Source organism: Macaca mulatta, chromosome 6 (genome assembly GCF_049350105.2).
Source record: "Macaca mulatta isolate MMU2019108-1 chromosome 6, T2T-MMU8v2.0, whole genome shotgun sequence".
Lineage (NCBI taxonomy): Eukaryota > Metazoa > Chordata > Mammalia > Primates > Cercopithecidae > Macaca > Macaca mulatta.
Genome location: NC_133411.1, coordinates 42456600 through 42473780, shown reverse-complemented (window position 1 = coordinate 42473780; position 17181 = coordinate 42456600). Strand labels below are relative to the sequence as shown.

Genomic DNA, 17181 nt, shown 5'->3' with positions numbered 1-17181 from the left:
AGAAATGTTTACAGAAAAAAATATTCAGCAATGAACAGTTTTGTTCAGAATAGTCAGCAATGGAAACCACCCAAATGCTCAAAAACTAATGAATGGTTAAATTAATTATGATGTATGCAAATGGTGGAATACGGTTGGAATATGATTTCACAATAAAAAGAAAAAAAACTACTGATACATACAACAACATAGGATGAATCTTAAAATATATACTCTAAGGAAAAGAAGCCAGACTGAAGAAAGTACATATTGTATATTTCATTTATATGGAATTATAGAGAAGTCAAAACTAACTTAGAGTGATATATAGCAGATTAGTGGTTGCCTGGATCTCGGGGTGGATAGGGGGAATTTGCTACAAAGGGTCACAAGGGATGACCTTTGTGGTGGAAATGTGCTGTATCTTGATTGTGGTGGCAATTACTTGGATGCATACATTTATCAAACTCACAGAATTATATACTTAAAATGAATGCATTTTATTGTCTGTACATTATTCTTCAATAATAATTTAAAAAGGAACATGTTAATGTAAAAAATTCTAGTTAACTGAAAGTTACCATGTAAAATATATATGATGTGTATATTTTTAGACATTTAGAAAATGTAAAAGAAATACAAATTGATCACAAAAATTATATTGACCATGATTTCCTTTTCTATGGGAGATCTTCTTTCACTTCCTGAAGTTTCTGATGGTTACTATTACCAACATCAACAGCAGACATGGTGTTGACTGGCAGAACGCCCAGATGTATGACTATTTTGAGTACTGAAAGTACATGGAAGCCTTTAGCTACAGTTGGTTATCTTTGTCTATATGCAGAGAGGCTCTTCTCATGTTGGGATATTTGACTTCAATTGCAAAGAACACAGTACAGCTTACCTTGTGCTTTGTAAGTTAACACCTGTTGCTCAGAAATTCAGCTATGTCTTCTTATGCATCTGTGTTGGTATCTGGAGGAAGGAGGTATTCTGCTTCATTACTCTCACACTGCTAAATGTTACTTCCCAGTAGGGATTTGGGAAGCAAGGAAGGAGTAAAGAATGGTATTCATTTTGTGGTGTTTTCTGATGCCAGTATCTTGTAACATGGGGAGAAGCACTGAGGGCTGAAGTTTTTCAGTACGTTTTATTTCACAGAGACGCTCTATATCTCAAACCACTAGCACATCAATAGGCTTTAACTGGTTTCTCTGTCTCCAGTATTTTCTGATTCAAGTCATTTTTACTTAGTTCTTCCAGTCTAATCATTCCAGTGGACTAAATCAGAGGCCCTCCTATCAACTAAAAAAAAAAATCAAGCAAGAAACTGGTATAGAAGTATATTTATCCATAAATTTTATGAAAGTGCTGTATATGTATAAATATTATAAAAACATTTATATATAAATTATACAAGCATTACTATACTAATAAAGTATAAAATATATGTTATTTAAAAACATTTATTATTGTAGTGTTATTATTCTATTATGAACTGGTATTACAAAACATGATACGTACGCAGGGAGAAGTTCATAGTTAATAGTAAAAGTGAATCTACATATCAAGTAGTCTTCTTGGTAATTTCATATTATTTTGGTTGTCCTTCTATTAGCTAAAATTATAATACAGTCATATGACTAATGAAAAGCTCATAATAAAAGTATAGGTGTCAGTTTTAGATTTCTTATTTACTTAATTGAATTATCTTTAGTCTGGACCTTTTTTATGAAAAAGAAAATAACTTCTAAAATCACATGTCTATTTTGGGAGTGCTTGGATAATTAAACTCTGCAAGTCTAAAGTCTACTTAACCAGCCAGGATATTACAGCAAACTGCAATGCAGCACAATCTGATCAAATGAATGAGGGTACCATTCAGGGCAGTGGAATTCCCACTTTTTAAAAAAAATACCTTGAGTACTGAATATTGTATTTGACTATCCTGGAGGTGACAGTGGCAATATATATGTAAAATGTTATTAATGCTTAATTTTTATTATTTTAAGATAAATATATAAATAAAAATAGAAGTGCACGTTTTCCTTCCACATCCAAATCGACTGTCTTTAACTTCCACTGCCTAATTATAAGTGCCTTGAACACAGCTAACGCTCAGTAAATGTCTGTTGAAAGAATGAAGGAATGCTATTTGGTATAAGGATTCATTTGTTTGTGTCTATGCCTAACTTCCCTAATTAAATTATAAGACTCTTGGGGGCAAGGATTGTATGTAATTTTTTTTTTTTTTAGTTTCCAACTAGTCCACAGCAATAAACTAAGGCAAAGTTAGCCAGATGCAAATGCTCCCATTCTGTGTACCCTGTTTAGTGTGGCTCCCAAGAGCCATTTATCATTTAACCCAAAAAGCAAGGCTACTTTTGCATTTAGTCTAGCTCTTTTAAAATTACTTGCATAAGCCCATTGATATTAATAATCAGTTATCACACATTTTCTCCTCTCTACCCCATGCTATGCAATAGTGACTAAAGAATCATTACCAACTCTACTATAATTATTTATCTATGTGCATCACATATTAAGCTGTAAATTTATGAGAATGAAAACAATGCTTGTCTTATACTTAGCATAATAACAACACTTATAGCAAGTGCTTGATAAATGTTTTACTGAATGAGCAATTCATTAGTTTAAAAATAAGAACATTTCTTTCCATCTGAAGGTAGACCATTTTACTTGAAGAAAACATTTGCAAAATAGAATTAGTAGTAGATATAATTTTTTACACAGAGAGGCTAACTTCCAGTTACTGGGGGCCTTTAATCAGAATGATGTAATTGCCTCAAGTCATTCATATCCCTTTACACACAAAGTCTAAAAATTACAGAATACTCGCACTAATTGTCTCAACTATACTGTAATACTCGTATGACACTACATATACAGATGATCTTAAGTAGTGTCCAAATGTATTAGTTTTCTATTGTTGCATTAAAATGACCACAAATATAGTGGCTTAAACAATACAAATTTTCTCATAGCTTCTGTAAATTAAGGACTATGGATATGAATTAGCTGGGACCTCTGCTCAGGATGATACCAGGCTGAAATCAGAGTGTGACCAAGACTGCAATCTCTTTTGCGGCTACGGTTCCTTTTACAAGCTTGTTGGTTGTTCACAGAATGTGGTTTCTTGAGTTGTAGGAGCTTAGACCTCAGCTCCTAGAGTCTACTTAGTGTTCACTATATTTTGAGGAAAACCTTTCCCTTTCATCTTGGGTCCAGTGATTGGTGGCCTGCAAACTAACTGTCAATGGACAGATTAACAGATGAAAACGCAAGGTTTATTTATGCATGCATGGTATGCAGATGGGAGTGCTCAGTGAGCAGTAACTCCCTGAATAACCATAAATAAAGGCTCACATACTAAACATAACAAAAAGGTTAAGATTTTAATTGGAAAAGTATGGAATGGTCTACTGGGCTTTATGATGCTTATGGACAGCTATATTTGCACTTTCTGGTGATAAGGATCAGTCTTTTTTTCAATCAGAAGGGGAGGCAATGGCAACTATATTTTCAGGAGGGTCTGCTTAAGTTTGAATAATATTTTTTTTCTGTTGCTGCTGATTGTTCAGATGCTTTCAGTTTAAATAAATGTTTACACCACTTTAGTGAGCTATTAATGACTTCCTTTGCCATATGGCCTTCTCTACAACATTGCATTTTGCTTCTGTAAGAGCAACAGGAAAATATCTGTTGCAGCTTGTTGCCTCTTTTAAGAGCTTGTCTGCTCAAGTCAGGCCTACTCAGGATAATCTCTCTTTGATTAACTAAGAGCCAACTGATTAGGGACCTTAATTACATATTTTTAAAAATCTCATTTCTATATAATGTAACATAATCACAAGAACAATATGGAATCATAGACCTTGCACTCAAGGGGAGGGATTATATAGGTCTTATCACCAGGAGAAGGATGTTTTAGGGGCAATCTTCCTACCATACCAAATGATGGGATAAGAAGTTAAGTCCAGTACTACTGGAAATCATAAAATATAGAAATGATTACACACACACACGTTCCACACTGATAAGGTAATAAAATTGATGCTATGTGCCAATTGGTTAGGCCAGATGATATCTGAGATCATCCATAACAGTATGTGGAAAAAAGAAAGTCCATTTGTGAATTCAGTATTTTTTAAACCATCTTTAAATTTTTTTCTCATATCTGATACAGTTTTCAATCATAGAAACATGCATATAACATAAACATAGTTAATTTCTCTTCTTCGAAATTCCAACTTCTCCTTTTAGCCAGTTGGGTCTATTGGCCACAAGTCCCCTCATTAACCACAAAGAGATGGCCTATATTAGTTAACTATTTCTGTGTAACCAATTGACCCTGAATTTAGTTGTGCAAAACAACACAGAGTTTCTGGGTACTTCTATGAATCAGGAATCTAAGCATTACTTAACTGGGTTCTCTGCTTTGGTCTCTCTCCCAGGGCTGCAATCAAGGTCTCACTCAGGCAGGATCTATTTCCAAGCTTACTCATTGACGATTAACAGGATTCAGTTCCTTGAGAGCTGTTAGTCTAAAGACCTCTGCTCCCAGCTGGTTGTTGGCCAAGGGCCACTCCCACCTCTGTGTCACATGGGCCTCTCCAACATGGCAGTTCACTCATCAAAGCAAGGAAAAAAGTAGCAAGACAGAAGTTATAACCTTTTGTAACCTAATCTCAGAAAGGGCATCCCATCATGTTTGTCTTATGTATTCATTAGAAGCAAGTCATAGGTTCAGCCCACACTCACAGAGAGGGATATGAATGCAGGAGGGCAAGGATTGTTAGGTGCCATCTTAGAAGTGGGCTTCCCACAGTGCCTGAATGACGGTACAATTTATCACACTGAGGAGAAACAAATTAAAGTGCTTATTTCCAAGAAATGAAACAAATAGTTGCTCTGATTACATTTACTTATTCAGAGCCAAAGCAACCAAACTTGATGGGACTGGGTGTATAATGGGAGTGGTTAGCCCTTGTCTGAGGAGAGAGGGCAAATGGAACCTAAAGATGAGAAACTAAATTCAACATCAGAGGAGTGACATTAAGTACCAGGTCCAAGGTATGAGTTTGAGACTGTGGATGAGAGAAGAATAAAAGGTCAGAAGCCCAGGAATACCAAGTCAATATAGAAGCAAAATGTCAGACCAGATGTAGCAGAAAAGTTCAAGAACAAAGAGGACTCCTGGCTTTAAAGACACGAGGTTAGGCTTTTCCTCACAATCATTGAATGGTTATGAAGTACTGCTGTATTTTTGCTTTACATTCAAACAAATAGAAAACTTACTGGTTCCGTAAAAATGTTGAAATTGAGAAGTATTACTCCAAATAAAATTAAAAGTCATCAAAATATTCATTTTTTTTAGCCAAAAGTAGATTACATATTTTCTTACAAAATGCATAGATACTGTTTTGTATCTATTGATTTTATTTTCTTTTCTAATAAGATTTACAGTATGAAGCACCATTTTATACCAGGTGCTGTGGCTACACCTCAAAGTCATCTGGCTTAAAACACATACTGGTGAAGTCACCATTGGCTTCTCCTTCTGACTGTTTATTTTTATTTTTAACATTCCCTTATTTTGACCTTAAGAAGCTACTTTCCATGAAAGTCAACAAATCATGTACTCTAGAAAGTATAGTATCCTTTCACAGTATTTTCAAAAGTGGTGATTTCCTTGCCTTTAAAATTTTATTTTTACAATTTTTTTTTTACTTGCCACATAACCATGTGATAGAAAGGTGAAACTAAAGCCATATTGAAAAAAAAGAACCACTCATTTCTAGTAAAAGAAATCTAGTTATACTTAATTCTCTTTTTGCCTGCCTCCAAGTATAATTTCTACTAGATTACAGAAGTAACCAATTACCTTCATCTACCTTTCCCTTCATGTGCCTTGAAACTAACTTTTTAACTTTTATTTTGAGAGTTTAAATTTATTTTTAAATAAATTTATTTATTATCTCTCCTAATCTTAGATCATTTAATCATAATTCTTCTTAAACTTTCTTTCACTTCTATCTTTAGACACACTTCTTTGTATATATTGAGCTCTAGCACCATTTGTTTAGCTTTCATTTAAATTAGCAGTCAGATGAATAGCAACTAATAAACCAGTATGCAGCAATTTAAATGTTTATTAAAACTTACCAATCAGAACCTAACTTCCAGCTTTGCTTATTCAGAAAGGATTGACATTTTCTTGCCACACCATCTACTAAAGATAAGACATGCAGTTTCAGATTAAATTAAACATGCCATTTCTGTATATTTGGGTTATCTTTTATTGTTTTTGAAAAAGCAAATCATTCTGAGAACTTATCTAAATTTTAAAGGTTGTGATTTTCAGGGTATTAAAATATTTTGCAAATTATTTTCTTTAACAACCTACCATGGTGTCTGAAATTTAGGCACTTGTGATTCTTATGGGCTGTTAAAGCTAGATATAGATAGATAGACAGAAAGATAGATAGATAGATAGATAGATAGATAGATAGATAGATAGATAGAAATAGACTTAGATATGGAATATAGACGAATGGTATATTTTGCATCACTGAAAAAAATCCTTCAACTAATTTATCAGACCAAGGCTTTGAAGTGTTGTATGGATAAACTTAAGATTCTTGTGTGTGCCTCTGTGTATTTATATGTATGTGAGTTTTGGGTTGGGGAGTGAAAGAACTAGGAAAATATGTGCCTCAAGGGAGGAAAATCAGGAATGGGGCAACAAAGTGTACTCAGAGGAAGCCTGAGTAACAGATGGGGAACGATGTTACTAGGACAAGGTCATGAAACAGGAAAGGGTGTCAGAATTTAAAGCATATCTGCCCTCTAATGTATGAAATTTTTAGAATATGTTAATTTAATTTTAGCTCTTCAGTGGGTTATGCCTAAGAATTAAAGGAGGCTTTAAGAAATAAAATGCAACCTTGAAATAACTTTTCTTTATTGGGTCCTAATAAAGAGTTTCAAATGCCACTCTCTGTTTGTGACAAATCACACACATGTTCATTGCTACATTTCTGGAGTCTTGAAATTTGCAACTGCCAAAACTAATCAAATAAATAGTCCTTTTTCTTCCTAGGAAGAAATTATTCTAAATTTAGAAGCCAATTCCCAAAAGAGTTTATGCTATTGAGAGAAAATTTGTGAAGAGTCTATTAGTTACTTTTTAAATGCTGCCAATTTTTAAATGCTGTTAATTTTTAAATGCTGTTGACTTGCAAGAACAGTTAATCATTTATTCAATATGTGAAAAGTACTTGACTTCATCTAAGTTTACAGTTGCCCAAATACAAGGTCAGGAATGAAGTTAAATATGTCAGCATTGTACTGCCTTCTTGTCTTATTTCTCCTTCCCTCTATCACTTTGACCTCCTGTGCCTTCCAAAGTGAATAAGGTAACAATTCGAATGCTGATTGCTTGTGAAAAGGGCATCTTTATTCATTGAGACAATCCTTCTAGGCTTAAAATCAACCCAAAATCAAGGAGAAGGGTAAGACTGTAAAGTATTGGGGTACTGGTGAGTCTTCATACATATCGCTTTATGAATGATCACTTATGTCACCCATATGGAAAGCCAATTCTAGTGAGTGTATTACATTCTCGGTTCACAGAATAGATGATTATTTAAATTTTAAATTTAATGATAACGAAATCTTCTTATTCTTTTATAACCAATTTGATCTATTGAAGTGTTCTGTGTCTTATGTCAAATTATGTAAAGGACTCTCCTAAGGCATAAAAAATAACTAGTACTAAATTTCTTAGTATTTCCTGTGTCTCATTTGAGGGAGAGGTACGGATATTGCAAGAGGGAAAGAAGTTGGGAAGGGCAAAGACCTGGAAATTAACCACACTATGCTTGTTATTCTCCTAGGGTCTCATGATTCCTTCAGCTTCTACATTGATGAAGCCTCTCCAGTAGGTCCTGAACAGCCAGAAACTGTCCAGAATTTTGTCTCTGTGTTTGGAACTGTGGCCAAAAAGCTCATGCGGAAATGGTTGGCCACTCAGACAATGAATTTTACTGGCCAGCTAGGAGCTGGAATTCGTTATTTTGATCTTCGAATTTCCACCAAGCCCAGAGACCCCGACAATGAACTCTATTTTGCTCATGGTTTGTTCAGTGCCAAAGTCAATGAAGGCCTTGAGGAGATCAATGCATTCCTCACAGATCACCATAAGGAGGTAGTGTTCTTGGACTTCAACCACTTCTATGGGATGCAGAAATATCACCATGAAAAACTGGTCCAAATGCTGAAAGACATCTATGGAAATAAAATGTGCCCAGCGATTTTTGCCCAGGAAGTTAGTTTAAAGTACCTGTGGGAGAAGGACTATCAAGTGCTGGTCTTCTACCATAGTCCAGTGGCTCTGGAAGTGCCCTTTCTCTGGCCCGGGCAGATGATGCCAGCACCCTGGGCCAACACCACAGACCCTGAGAAACTGATCCAGTTTCTTCAAGCATCCATCACTGAAAGAAGAAAGAAGGGATCGTTTTTTATATCTCAGGTGGTGCTGACCCCCAAAGCTAGCACTGTAGTCAAAGGGGTGGCAAGTGGCCTCAGAGAAACAATCACAGAAAGGTAAGTGTCTTTAAAATGTCAGGGGGAAAACCTCAAATAATTTAACTTGAATTCATAGAGCTCACAAGTGATGAAGCTAAAATTCACACTTACGTATTTAGGTCCCCGGGGCTGCAATAACAAAGTACCACAAATTGGGTGTCTTAAAACAATAAAAATATATTATCTCACAGTTCTGAAACCTAGAAGTCTGAAATCAGTGTCGGCGGGGTTGGTTCCTCCTGAGGACTCTAAGAGAGAATCTGTTCTATGCCTGTCTCCTAGGTTCTGGTGGTGGCTGGCAAGCCTGAGTGTTACTTGGCTTATACATACATCACTCCAGTCTCTGCCTCCTTTTTCTCATGCCATTTTCTCATGTGTCTCTGTGTTTTCCTTTGCTTATAAGGATACTAGTCATATTGAATTAGGGCCTGCTCTAATAACCTCATCTTAATTACTTCGGCAAGGAACCAGTTTCCAAATAAGGTCACACTCACAGGTAGCGGGGGTTAAGGACTTTAACATGTCTTTTTGTGGACCACAGATCAACCCATAACCCCATGTATTTTGACTCCATGTCTAGTTGTCTTTTCATAGCACCCTTTTTTCACATTTGTGTGTTGCTTTATAGATTGCAATATCCTTTCTCCACCATTTGCAGAGTCTTTTAATATCCCTAATTCCATTTGAAATGCATAACAACCCTGAGAAGCAGATATTGTCTTACAGATTTAAAAAATGAGGTTCAAAAAAGTGATATATTTTTCCTAAGACCACTTCAACAGTGAATGATAACATGGATACTCAAACTCTATTCTCAAACTATATCCTATGCCTTTTATACTACATATGCAGCCTTATAAGGAATGGTTACCCCTGAGACAGTGGTCACTTCATTGGTCAAGCCCAGCCAAACATGTAGAATGTTCATTACCTGTGAGGTATAACTTGAGCAATCACAGGTTTTTTCCTGCAAGTGTGACACAATATGCTGAATTATACATATTATTTATTCTTTTGAGGTAAAATGTTAAATAATGCAAACATCATCTGAAGAAAGAACATAAATCCTTATCAGATCTCTTATTTTTATCTTTCATTGACATTTTGAATTATGCTAAAGACACAGAGCGTGAATGTTTTGCTTGGACTCAAGGTCTTTGTGGAAAAAGACAAAAGATGAAGAGAAAAGATTAGGCAGTGAAAATAGTACGTGTGACCTTGTGGCATAGCATATAGGACGGGGAATGAAAGGAGTTAAAGCTTGGAGTGGTGCAAGAACACATTTTCCAGAAATCTTTTAACCAGGCTACAGAGACCCTCATCCTATGAGCAATGGGGAGCTAGATAATAAAGTTTAAAAGTAACATGACTTGACATGATCTGTGTTTTATGAAATAACTGATGCAGCCTGGAGGATTGATGGAATGGAGAAAGTGAGCAGTTGATAAGTGCTTAGAACTGTTTCAGCAAGGTAATGCAAGCTACACTGGGGAAGCGAAAAAACACAGAAGCGGATCATATGCAAGCAGTGAAAATTAAAATGGTTCAGTGACTAGTTCCATATGTGGTATAAATGGGAGAAAAGAGTTCAGGATAAGCAGGACAGGTAATGGAAGCATTCACAGACTCAGGAAACAAAGACACAGGGATTTGGGAGGAAGTGGGGAAGGTACCATCAGGGTCATGCTGAATTTAAAGCATGAGTAAGGCATTCAAGTAGATGTGGCTAATTGATCATTAGAAATACAGGCCAACTCATTTGGGGGTTGTTGGCATTTCTTGGTGGTGGAAACTCCAAGTCATTGGAGTGGAAAAGTTCTTCCATATGAAATCAAAACTTTCTTCTGTTATTCAGAATGGTCCATTAGCTGGGACTGCTCTGTTCCTTAAAATTTAAATAACATTACCAACCATTCATTGTATAGTCTATTAAAGTGCCTGGCTTTCTCTATGATTTCTGCTAATGTCTACATTTCTTCTATTTGTATGGTAGGAGCCCTTTCTACTACTGGATTATATCATTTTATGATTTAATTGTCCCACACAGTCTGTCCATGTCCCATTCTGAGACATGAAACTTGCTTCATGTTCATTTCCACAATATTTTTAAAATTTTACTGAAGATCTGAAGAGGCCAGGAATGGCTTATAATCACAATAATGTACATAATTTAAAATCGAATTTTAGGCTTGTCTTGAATTACAAATCTTCTGCCCTAGGATAACAGCCCCTGACAACATCTGCAACACTGTGTACCTCAGCTTCATATCCTCTGACTGAATCTTCTCCTCCTTTACCATTTTTCACTTATTTTCTTTCTTTACCCTTAGATTGCCTTTGAGACCCAACATTCTAGATGATTGTGTAACTAGATTAACACATCTAGATGATTATGCCTAACTAGTCAACTCTCTCCAGCTTCCTAAGTCTAAACTCAGCTAGTTGCAACAAAGTATTCATCAAAACAAGAGGGCTTTTTGCTTTATAGCACCGCTGTCTACAAACATTATTTTTTCTGGTAATTAGCAATTTACCCCCTTTCTCACAAACTTAGAAAGTGAGGGAGTTGTGTACATATAAAAATGTATTGTTTTTAACTGTATCCCATAGAGTCCCCAGATTCTGAAGAATCTCTGATGGGTCACTAGAGGTGGTGAAAAGGCAGCAGGAGCCTGGGAGGGAACTGACTCCAACTCCTTCCATTCTCTGCATACCTTGAATGAAAGAAGCTTCATTTTTAACTTTGACATTTTGGGCATGATGCAAGTCTTCCTATCACCTCTTCCAGCTTCCAGCATAGTTCTACGCTTAGGAAAACACTTACTCATATTAAATCCTTGCTTTGCATCTTAGCCAAGAACTTTACCCTCATTTTACCTGTGTAGAGATCATCCTTTGAAGAAGCCAAGAATTTACTCAAAGATAAACGGTTTTCATTTTTTTCCTCTTACGTCATTTGATGTAATTTAGAAGTTTTCAAGTCATAGTTAAACTGCTTTTTGGTTACTCATGCTCTAGTACACTACTACTAAAGTAGGATTTGTGGGTAAAAAAATCAAATCAGTTAGGAAAGTGCTGAACATTATATTCTACACAACTCTCCCAAAGGAGTCACAGTGTACATTAGCATATAAAAGGCACTAAGGAATGTTTTAGTGATGAATCCTATTTAAATTTAACTAATGCAATGTTTTCCAAGCACTTAACTTTTGTTCAGGTAACACTTATTAACAGCACATGGAATTAATTTTTAAAAACTGCTCTCAGTCCTTTAATTCAGAACTTCTTACTTGCCTCTCTAGCTTATATATTTGGAAGAGTAGAGTTGTATCATTGACAAGAAAAAGGAACAGAAAAAGAAATTTTAAAAGTAGAAATGAAGACTCCGTATGTAGAACTAATTCTTTCCTCTATAGGATTATGAAAATTACTTACCAATAATTTGCCAATATATCTGAACCTTGTCATTATAGATGTGCTGGCATTCTCCAGTGGAGTTTAGTCTCAGAAGTACTAGAAAGACTTCCTTTTTAACCATTTGCAAAGCTGTATTCTGAATGTTATATTAATGTGAAGCTCAGTTTTTTGTTTTGGTTTGGTTTGGTTATTGGACATACTCCAGCCTTCTGCATGGAACCTACAGGAAAAGCTTATTGTCAGCTCTGGGGTCATGCCTTCCAAAGGCAATTTATTAATACTTATCACTTATTCAGTGAAGGAGCACTTGACTCCCCAGAACTTGTTGGCTTTCTCTTCTTACCAAGTGATGAAGCCTATGAAGTGAACTGATTCTGACATTGTCCTCTTCGCTTTTGTGCAGAAGCCATTCATTCATAAAGTCCTGTGATGGCACCAAAAGTTGTAGTAAGTTCTTCTGTGCCATGAAAGGAAAGTTACCAGGCAATTATAAGACTGCTCTAGGCCTTACATATTTTCATCTGCAAAATTTGGGGTTTGAGCTAGATTACCTCCAAGATCCATTTCAGTTGTAAAATCCCACAGTTCTAAGATCCTGTATTTGACTAGCTAGTTTCTCTACAATTTTTAAAATCATACCTAATATTTGGATTAACAAAACTCTGAGCACACACATTTAGAAAACAGCATTTAGAGTTGTGGGTGGCTTTCAGGGAAACTAAATCCAGCCTGGATTTAGGTACCATAGCTTTCAATCTGGCCAATGGTTCTAAATACTGCAGATTCATTTTCTACACTGTAGCAATGCCAAAAGACACAGATTTTTATTTCTTAAAGACTTATTTTTAATTTCTTTTTCAAACACCAGTTTTTGCACCCCACCCCCACGCAATTCACACATTCTTAAAAAGAAGGTGTGCAACTTGAGTAAAGTCCTTTCCTAATTTGTAGAAGTTTATTAACTTACAGGTTTCTTTTAATTTAAAAAATGTAGCCATATTACCTGCCTGAATTTTTAAGCAGCAATGCATCTGTGCAAGTAAAGTGATGCTGAGTTAAATGAGACAATATTTGTTCAGGCCAACAAGTTAGATAATGATTAATATAACAATAATAATAACTGTTATTATTATTATGGGCTATTATAAGGGTTCACTATCTGTTAGATCCTTTATTGTGTTATATTCATGATTAGGTTCAATATTTATAAAACCTCCAAGTGTAGGTACTATTGCTATCCTATCTTAACAATAAAGGGACTGAGCCTTAGAAGTGTTAACCAATTTAGCTGGATAGCACAATTAAGAAAAGGTGGATTCAGGATTTAAATTTAGGCTGCTCTATCTGTTCATTTATTCACAAAAGCAAACATTTAAATGCCTAATCTGTTCTAGACACTGTACTTCAAGTGACTGATCTCAGATATGCAGTCTTATAACCATTACATAGTACTATCTCCCTGCTATTTGTGAGAATCCAAAGAAGTGACTGCAACTTTGTTTTCATCTTATTAAATGACAATATCTAGATCAAATTTGGCAGTACATTCAGGTAGACTGAGTTCAATTTAGTACTTATCTGTTGAACAGCTCCTATGAGTACGGCTCTGCATTAAGTGTTGTGAGGCATATTAAAATTGGTATTTGCCATTGTTCCCATCAAGCATCAAGTAGGTTTGAAAAGACAAGAACATGCAAGACCTAAACACAAATTGGAGAGAAACAGGAGAGTTAAATATCAAGACCTATGTGACTTAGAGGAGAGAGATATCTGGAAAGATTTTGGCTGGCTTTGACAAAAAGCACTGTGATAGGCAGAGATGGGTAGGGGTAACTTCTCAGGATGAGGAAATAGCAAGAGCAAAGCATGGAGGTAGGAAATCTTAAGGACAAGAGAAATCAGGGTTGGTTAGAGAAACAGTGATGTGCAAAGGAACATGGCGGATGACTCGAGGAAAAAGTGAAGGGGGAGATTATGGTTGGCTGAATTAGGCATATATTAGGAAGATATTGAGGAGGGCAAATCAGAACTGGACCTCCGGAGATGAAACTCACCTAATTATGTAGGTTGAGTAAGGAAGGAAGAGACTGAAGATGAAGCTACCAGTTTAAAGGCGGAAACAGAGTAGCATGCCAACAAGTGTTTAGAAAGAAAGAGAGGTAAAAATCCTGACATGGTTTGACTTCAGCCCTACTGACAGTGCTGCCCCCTCGGAATACCATTTACAGTATCATTTTATATGGATGACGTCCCTTGGAGTTGGATGATGGGTAGCCCTGGCCACTTAGTCTCATGGTCACAGTGATCACCTTTTGTAAGGCAGAATTTTTAGGATGTGGTTGTGAGTATATACCAATATTACCCAGCTGGGCAAAGGAAGACAACTGTAGTTGTTGAGCCCACATTATGTGCCAGGCACTGTGCTAAGAGCTCTACATGATTTGTGTCCATTTAAGGCCTTGCAGCCTTACAAATTAGGTATTATTAAATCCATTAGAGGTGGAAATTGAGGCTGAGAGATGTCTAATACCTTGCTTTAAAATCCCATATTAAAGTCATGCCTTAATTAATAAGCTAGGATTATTACATAGGTTTGTTTGACTCTAAGTCCCATGCTTATTCTTGCAGATTAGGTAAAATTAATATTGCTTGGCACTGGCTGCATTTAATATATTATCTGTCATCTTGGAAGGCAGAGTCAGGTCTAGGGGTTTGGGAAAGTGAATTATGCTGGTGACAGAGTGGGCAAAGATAAGAGAAGAAAAGGTTTGAAGTGTATGGCTTTGCCTCAAGAAAGCAAACCCTGATAGGATGTTAGCATGGAACCTCCTAAGGAAGCATTGACATAGAACATGAAAGGAGTTAGAGATGACTGGGCTTAATCCTTCTTGCCTTGTGCCTATTGCTCATTTCACCATTTCTTTTTATTAAATAAGGAAGTTGAGGCCAAGAGGAATGCTAATTGATTGTGCAAGGACACAGAGCTAACTGGCAGCAGAGAAAGGATTAAAATCCAGGACTCCTGGCTCCCAGTCAAAAGAAGAGACACCCCAGAGAAGGATAAGGCCAGAGGATAAACAGAAAGCTTAGGGGCGGAGGGAGCAGAGCATACCAGGCTGCACATACCAACATGGAAGGGCTTTCAGTCTGTGCTGCACTCAACACTGCATGGTGCCCTGGAGTCTTGCCAGGAGGGAATGCGGCTAAAGTCAAAGGACTGGGCCACAGATCTTATGCTGGGCCTACTTTCCCTGGACTTTCTCTCTCTCTCCCTTTATCTGCCTCTCTCTCTTTCTTCTACTCTTTAACTCTCTCTACATCATGAACCCAAAGGATTCTTTATTTCTCTCCAATGGGGACACACTCCAGCTCACAACCCGCCTGTTGCCCAGGTTGCCTTTTCCTTGCCCGTACCCAGAAGGGATGGGTCTAGCTCTTGGAAGTTTTTCAGCTGCAGTGCCAGTCATCTTAGCAGTTTGGAGAGCCAGGAAAATCCTCACTTAGAGGCTGAGACTCAGAATGGTTCAAAGTCAGCTATAGTGACATGAGACAGTACCTATCTCCATAAAGAGCAGCTTTCCAGCCCCGCCCTTCCACCCTAGGCCATGTCCCAAGACAGGTCAGCACAGCAGCAGAGCAGAGCAGCTGACAATGGATATTTGGGATATTCTATTCAACAGATGGGGAAAGCGATCTCCTCAAGCTACATATCCATGAGGAGAAAGAACACCAAGGAGACTATGGAAAGCTAGTGTTCCAATAATCATTGTTTTCAAAAAGCTTTCACCATAAGATTCATTTGTTCGAACTGTCTCTCTCCCTGTCTCTATAGATATGTAGGCATACAGATACTTATATGTACTTGTGTCTGTGTGTGTATGTCTGTTTGTATGTATGTACATGGCTTCATTTGTACAAGTGTTATTCCTAATTTGCAATTTAAGAAACTGAAAGTCAGAATGGCTAAATAATTTACTTGGATGATGTTATAAGTCAGTGCTGGGAGCAATTTAGCATCTTTCTGAACCACTGGAAAGCGGATTCTGGCTTGTAAATCAAAAGGAAGCTCCAGAAAACAACGCTTTCCCAGCCCAGGACTTGGCAAACTGGAATACACTTATGGAAATTTTGTTACAATGTAAATTCCTGGGTACCACTTTCAGAAATTCTGATTCAGTAGTCTGTGGTGCAAAGTGTTTAATTCTTAGCAGACTCAAGTGAGCCCCACTTCAAGTAGCACTGCTCTGCTCATACCCACAAACAAGCTGCACCTTAATCATCCCTACCGACAAATTAACCTGGTTTTGGTTAACCTAGAGAACATAAACCCCAATATTTATTGGTGCCCTCCTCCCTAGGCTCAGTTAGTTCTTCCTAAAATCTAAGTTACAACTCCTCTACCCACAAGACCTGCCAGATTTAAGTTCATATTTCCTTGCTGTATCACTCAGATAGTACCTATCAATGATTTCCAAAAAAATAGCCCTCAGCTTTTGGCATCTTGTGTCTTGTGTGACTTAGTTTGATCCTAGAATTATTGCGCTGACGGGCTAAAAAGCACATTCTCGTGTAAGAAGACTTAATAACTTCTAGACTCAGTGTCTCCCACCAAAGCCAATTAACATTACAGCACTGCATCCCAACTGCCTCCCCAATGCTAATTTCAAATACGATGAGAAAGAAGAAGAAGAAGAGGAAAAGGAGGAGGAGGAGGAGTTTCAACTGAAGAATTATGAGTTTCATAAATTCAGAGAGAAGAGAGCTTTATTTCTTATAAAGGATTGCCACCTGCAGGCTGGCCATTCCATGGGTTGGGAAATGTAGCCTCCAGTAGAAACTGAGAAAGGTACTTCAAGGAAAGGAAGGGTGAGACAAAAATTTAGGCTGAAAGGGTCAGCTAAGTATACATATTCAACAGGTTGTAGGAGAATCTATGAATATTCACAAAGTGGGACGGTTGCATTTATAAATAAGTAAACATACATATTCCATAAGTCCTATGTTCACTTCTGGGTGGAGACTTAACATTTAATGCATTAAAATTAGGTCCTATATGTCAAAAAGTGAAACAGAGGACACAGAGGCATGTTATGTGCAGTCTCTGTAAACTGACCAGAACCAGTCTACGATTTGGTGTCTCTGATCAGGAAGACAAGCTGGTCAGTTGTGTTG

At 36.9% G+C, this 17181-nt stretch overlaps 1 protein-coding gene across 1 annotated transcript in view; it reads left to right on the top strand.

Moving 5' to 3' along the window:
* The window catches only part of PLCXD3 (phosphatidylinositol specific phospholipase C X domain containing 3), a 187028-nt gene that overhangs the window by 113477 nt on the left and 56370 nt on the right, over positions 1-17181 (top strand). The window contains exon 2 of the mRNA NM_001260577.1: positions 7902-8610. Within this exon, the coding sequence (NP_001247506.1) occupies positions 7902-8610 (709 nt within the window). The remainder of the gene's footprint in view (positions 1-7901; positions 8611-17181) is intronic.